This window comes from Anguilla rostrata, chromosome 9 (assembly GCF_018555375.3).
Source record: "Anguilla rostrata isolate EN2019 chromosome 9, ASM1855537v3, whole genome shotgun sequence".
Lineage (NCBI taxonomy): Eukaryota > Metazoa > Chordata > Actinopteri > Anguilliformes > Anguillidae > Anguilla > Anguilla rostrata.
This window is the reverse complement of record NC_057941.1, coordinates 30,527,259-30,533,067: the sequence shown is the minus strand read 5'-3', so window position 1 is coordinate 30,533,067 and position 5,809 is coordinate 30,527,259. Positions and strand designations below refer to the sequence as shown.

The 5,809-nt window shown below is 46.1% G+C and overlaps 1 protein-coding gene across 1 annotated transcript; it reads right to left on the bottom strand.

Moving 5' to 3' along the window:
- Window positions 1-724: 724 nt before the first annotated feature.
- Window positions 725-5,126, bottom strand: LOC135263535 (somatostatin receptor type 1-like). The gene is made up of 3 exons (XM_064351678.1): window positions 4,749-5,126; window positions 4,001-4,069; window positions 725-3,378 (listed from the first exon to the last, which is right to left on the bottom strand). Exon 3 carries the CDS (start codon window positions 3,248-3,250, stop codon window positions 2,129-2,131), a length of 1,122 nt encoding a protein of 373 aa, XP_064207748.1. The 5' UTR covers window positions 3,251-3,378; window positions 4,001-4,069; window positions 4,749-5,126; the 3' UTR covers window positions 725-2,128.
- Window positions 5,127-5,809: the final 683 nt, after the last annotated feature.

Here is a 5,809-nt window from a genome sequence, read left to right as displayed (position 1 = left end):
GTAATGAAATGTTGAGATGAAATGTAATGTTATGTTATGTTATGTTAAATCACTGTCAAATACAATCAGATAAATATGTTGTTCTTTTATAGCAACTTAAGAAATGACCAGCCCCCCCCCCCCAGGCTTCCTGTGAATAAAGAAAATAATGTCATGTATGCTTGTCCATGCTTACTGATGTGTTTTTGACATGATGATTGACAGGCCAGGAGTGGACACACCTGGGCCTGTAGAGAAGAAGAGGGGGTTCTGCACCATTGCATGGCTGAATGGCTGCAGAAGAAAAAGGTTTCAATGAACTTTTTAAAAATATATACATGAAAGCACATGCTGAAATAGCTTGCACAGGTCTGATTTCTTGTTTCTAAGTGCTGTCACCCCCATGATACTTTTTATCCCACAACAAAATAAACAACATTTACAACATTAACAACATCAATGAAAATTCAGTTAGTTGTAAAAGATGACTATACAGACATTTACTTAATTAAGGCATGGACCAGTCATTCGTTATTCTAAGCAGCAAAAATAATCACATCTGACTCTCTCACAAGACTGTAATATTGACTTTTCTGATAAGGTTCTCAATGCTCTGCCAACAAGATATTGTATCTGCTGCTTTATTGTTGCATTACTTTGATTAATGAAGGAAATTAATTACTGTATGTGTAACAACTTTATGACAAGGTAAAAAATATATTGAGAACGAGTTTCAGGAGATGGATAACTTCAAGTGCAATAATTTATTATGAAATCACACCAAGCCTCTCAGTCAACAGCATAACACCTTTAACTTACTTAATTTTGAAATGAACACGGTTTCACATCATAAATATGATTTCAGTTCCCTGAAAAAATGAAAAACATAGACTACAGCAACTTAAATTTTCACCTGCACTTGGTATATCTGTACACTGTAATCTGTACATTGTACTTTTTGTAATGACACTGGGGCCTGCCAAGAAAACAGGAACCGAGTTCTCATTTGATAAACGTGCTCTATTTGTGCTGCTGTAAACATTAATTTCCAGGTTTTGTTTTATGGGAGCTCAGGATAAACTGTGAATATATATTGACCATATCTTTCACATTTTGTTGGCTTCCTCCTGCAGAAGAAAGAAAAGTAGCAACATAAGGATGCACCGATGCCCAGGGTTCAATTAGTTAACACATTAACATTAGCGCTTTCATAAAAGGGACTGTTTGAATTAAAACTGAATCCTGAGGTGCTTAATGAAACAAGCTGTGAAAACCTGATTTAAAGCATATGTGGACATAATCGGGTCATTCTTGACAGGCAGAATTAACAGTGCCATTTTCATTAGGAGTTTGGATTAGGAAAATTTACATTACACCAGGCTGGCCAGCAGAGGATGGGCCTCCACCTCTGTAGCTGGGTTTCTCCCGAGATTTCTTTCCAATGGGGAGTTTTTCTGGGTACTGTCTGAGTGTGTTTCTTCAGACTGGGGAGTTATTTTTAACCTCAATTGCTCGCTTTTTGGGTGTAGAGGCTTGATTTTTTTGCCCAATTATTCTTTTCTGTTTCCACTGTAAAGCGTCTTTTTCACACAGTCACAATTGAACTGAATTGAATTGAAAATAACTTTTCCTACTTTAGATAAGTGTTCGCAATGTAGAGCCACGTTTGAGCACCAGCAGGAGCCAGGATCCTGATCCTGAAAAAAAACCTGCGCGGGTCACCCGTGTGACAAGCACTCAACTTTTCTTTTAAAGGCCTTTTATAACCCCAGGCTGAAAGGTTAGCTGTTATTACGACTCTCTCTGTCCAGCAGTTTTTGACAGAAGGTTCACATAAGTACTGGCAACTACTGGTGACTGAGCACTAAGACTCCTTTGTTTCCTGAAAGTCATTTACGCTTATGCACAGGGAACATTGTGCATTGTGATCCACAACTTCAGCCAGAAAGTATCCAGTACCTATTAATCAGGAGGGGGCGCTGATAAATTGCTGCCCCTAATGAGAAGTAGCATCCATGCATTGCACATAGATTTATTGTGTATGTTCCGTTTTATAAAATGTGTTAATACATTCTCTCTTTTCCCCCTTCCCCTTCCGTCCTTTCCTTTGTCTGCTGCCCTTTTCAGTATCGATTCCCATGCTTATTTCTCACAAAGCGGTGATTCGGGAAGTGTACGTTCCGTTGCGGTAGACCGTGTCGGAAGCCAGGCACTCCTTGAGGGGGAAGCGGCGGGCGTGGTCGTCGGCGAGGGGCGGGGCCCGGCGCTTCAGCGGCATGGCGCAGTAGTCCACCTGCTCGACGTCGACCCCGCTCTCCAGCCAGCGGAAGCAGACAATTCGCTGGAAGGAGCGGCGGAAGTTGTCAGAGACAAAGCCGTACAGGATGGGGTTGGCGCCGCTGTTGGCGTAGCTGAGGATGACGAAGAGCTGCGTCACCATGGGGTCGGGCGGCCGCCGGAACACGCTGACCAGCTGGACGATGTAGAAGGGCATCCAGCAGACCACGAAGACCGCCACCACCAGCAGCACCATGCGGGTGATCTTCTTCTCCGAGCGGCGGCGCTGGAGCCAGCCGGCCTTGAGCCCCACGGCCCGCAAGCGCACCACGATCAGGCAGTAGCACAGGCAGATGGCCACCACGGGCAGCAGGAAGCCCAGCAGGAAGGTGTACACCACGAAGGCCTCCGACCACGACGACTCCGGCCACAGGAAGTTGCAGTCCACGCCACCGTCCCGCGACGGCACGGTGTCGGCGAAGACGATGATGGGCAGGATGACCACCAGCGAGAGCCCCCACACGCAGGCGTTGATGATCTTGGCCACGGACGGCCGGCGGTAGCGGGCGGACTTTATGGGGTGCACCACGGCGACGTAGCGGTCGACACTGAGCACGGTCAGGCAGAAGATGCTGGTGAACATGTTGATGCCGTCCACGCTAAGCACCAGCCGGCACATGAGCGAGCCGAAGGGCCAGTGGCGAAGGGCCGCCGAGGTGGCCAGGAAGGGCACGCTCAGCATGAAGAGCTCGTCGGCGATGGCCAGGTTCAGGATGTAGATGTTGGTGGCCGTCTTCATCTTGGCGTACTTCAGGATGACGTAGATCACCATGGCGTTGCCCGTCAGCCCCACGCAGCACACCAGGGCGTAGATGGAGGGAATGAGGATGGTGCTGGGGCTCCGCTCTGCCTCAAAGTCCTCATAGTCCAGGGTGGAGTTCAGAGGCTCTCCTGTGGGGAACAGCGCCCCCTCTGTCCAGTTGGGCTCTGACATATCTGGCGCCTAAGCAAAAACGGGGCTGGTCTGATTCAGTGACTCGACTGCGTCTTCGCCACTGATCTTCTGTTCATGTGTGCCTTGAGCCCAGGAGGGTCTCCTTAAAGCACTCAGTTTGAAATAATCTGGAGAAAAATAAAAACTAAAGTTGTAAAATCAAAAGGTTTGAAGCAACACGTCATATTTCTCAGTGGATTGGAGGAACCAACTGGGGCACATGCTTAATTGAAGATTAATCCCATGTCTGTGTCTTTGATGAATTTAACAAAACAAGGCCTTAGTTGACACATCAGACAGCATTTTGGAGTTTCAGGTGCTACCTGAGAACTTCTCTTTGCTGTAATGGAAGACCTGTTTTTCTGAAATCTCCTGAATGATTCCATGCAACCACCTCTCCCACCAAATCGCTGTCTTCGGAATTAACTGCAACTGCAACTCTAAGTGTAGGGTTGTCTTAAAATGAAAGGGAAAACTTGGCACGCCTAAGTGTTGGTTTGTCTTAAAAGGAAAGTAAAAACTTGACATGCCTAAGTGTTGGTTTGTCTTAAAAGGAAAGTAAAAACTTGGCACGCCTAAGTGTTGGGTTGTATTGTAAGGAAAGTGACAACTTGGCATGCCTAAGTGTTGGGTCGTCTTGTAAGCAAAGTGACAACTTGGCATCCCTAAGTGTTGGGTCATCTTGTAAAGAAAGTGACAACTTGGCATGCCTAAGTGTTGGGTCGTCTTGTAAGAAAAGTGAAAACTCACCATGTGCTGGGGGGAAGTGAGGCCAGGCAGGGTGGGGCCAGGCAGAAAGGACAGCTCTGAGATGGGGCCCTGCAGCACAGTAAGCAAACAGAAACACAGCTCTAGCTAAGCACGCTTAAACACATTTATTTATTTGTTTTGCCTCGACCTTTTTTACTTAATGCAAGTGCTCTCGTAAATGAAATTGATGTGCGCAGTTCAGCTGTAATTACACACGCAAGGATTTCTATTTTCTCTAGAATGTTTTCCATGTCTTTTCTGTGGAGAACGCATAAATCTGCATAAATTAAAAAATAATAAATAAATCTTCCCTTTTCTGAGTGAAACCGTGCTTGCCCTGTATTATGTACGCATTTAGTGCCGGGCATGGGTGTCTTTGGAATATTATGCGGTATTGCACTTAATGAAAAATTGAGTCTAATGTTGTGAGACCAGTGTTTGATTGCTACGTTTATCTGATTAATTCACTGGACACGTGTATTAATAAAGGCGAAATACATCAAACTGCAGACTGCTTGCGATGCCCCACCTGAGGTGTGAACTGGGAACTCTCTGGGTGCAAATGTAGTTCATTAGTTACTACTTCACACCAGCACCCCAAAAATAGTGCCTGAGGGCAGGAGCTGAGTCAAACTCATGAATTCTAATGAAAACGCAGCGAAATAATGCATAAACTTTGAAAAATGAGCGCTGATATCAATTCATTGTTTGACCTTGACAGTAAGCCTGCTGTGGGAATTCATTTTACCTGAGACACACCGGGCTGTTCACTGGCTGGTTCGGAGGGCTAAACCGGACACCGGGGGCCTGTGGGACGTCCCATCCTCTGAACCTGTGACAAGTGGTTAAGACCAGCAAGGTGAAGGTGAAGGCTTTTTTTTAGATTTCTCACTTTACAACGGGTAGCTATCTCCTGCCCCTGGACCCTCTGTTCAAACAGTACTGACCTCTGGAAACGTTGTATTACACACACACACACACACACACACACATTTCTGTTGCCCATTACTCTTGTCAGTAAGTAACAGTAATCACAGTTATTATAGAATAATGTCAGGGGGGACTGTGAGACTTCTGGCTTTTTTACTGAGTTCTATTTAAATACAGTACTGCGAGAGTTATGGCTGCCATCCTTGATAGATTATATTGTATTGAAATCTCTTAGCAGACACTCTTATCCAGAGTGACATACTGAAGTGGAGAATGTGAATGTAACTCTCAGGGACACGGGCTGCTGGATGGCTCATTCGGTCCAAGCACCATGTTGTGGTGCATGGATGAGCCTCGTGGCCTTGGATTGAGTCCGAACTGTGCCAGTGTCGACTGGCTGATAGCTCCATAGGGCAACAAGCAATTGGTGATTACACAGCCTAGGGTACAGTATGGGAGGGTTCAGTCTTTTAGGGGTCCGTGTGTCATGGTTTAGCTTCTCATATGTAGCTTCTCATATGTAAAAAAAAAACCCTAATTAGCAAAGGGAACGGCAACTTTCCATCTTGGGACAGCACTCTGCTATGTAGGTGGTGTTCAAAAAAACAGAAGAGGACCACCTGATGAGCATGCTTTCAGTGGAGCCAAACAAACCACTCAAGCTGTAATTAGCCACGCATCATTTCTGCAACCCACGTCGGTATGAGATTCCCGGTTCCCATGGGGATGGCCGATGAAGGGGGGGGGGTAAAGGATGAAACAGGCGCTGCTGTCTCTTCTCCTGGGACAGAGCATGTGCACCAAATCAGTACTGCGGTCCGCGATGATCCCCGTGTGTGTGTCTGCGTACATCTGCGACCGATTACCCGACCGCACGAT

Bases quoted from the DNA above. Each gene is read 5' to 3' on its own strand.
- LOC135263535 (XM_064351678.1), bottom strand. From the start codon at position 3,250: ATGTCAGAGCCCAACTGGACAGAGGGGGCGCTGTTCCCCACAGGAGAG.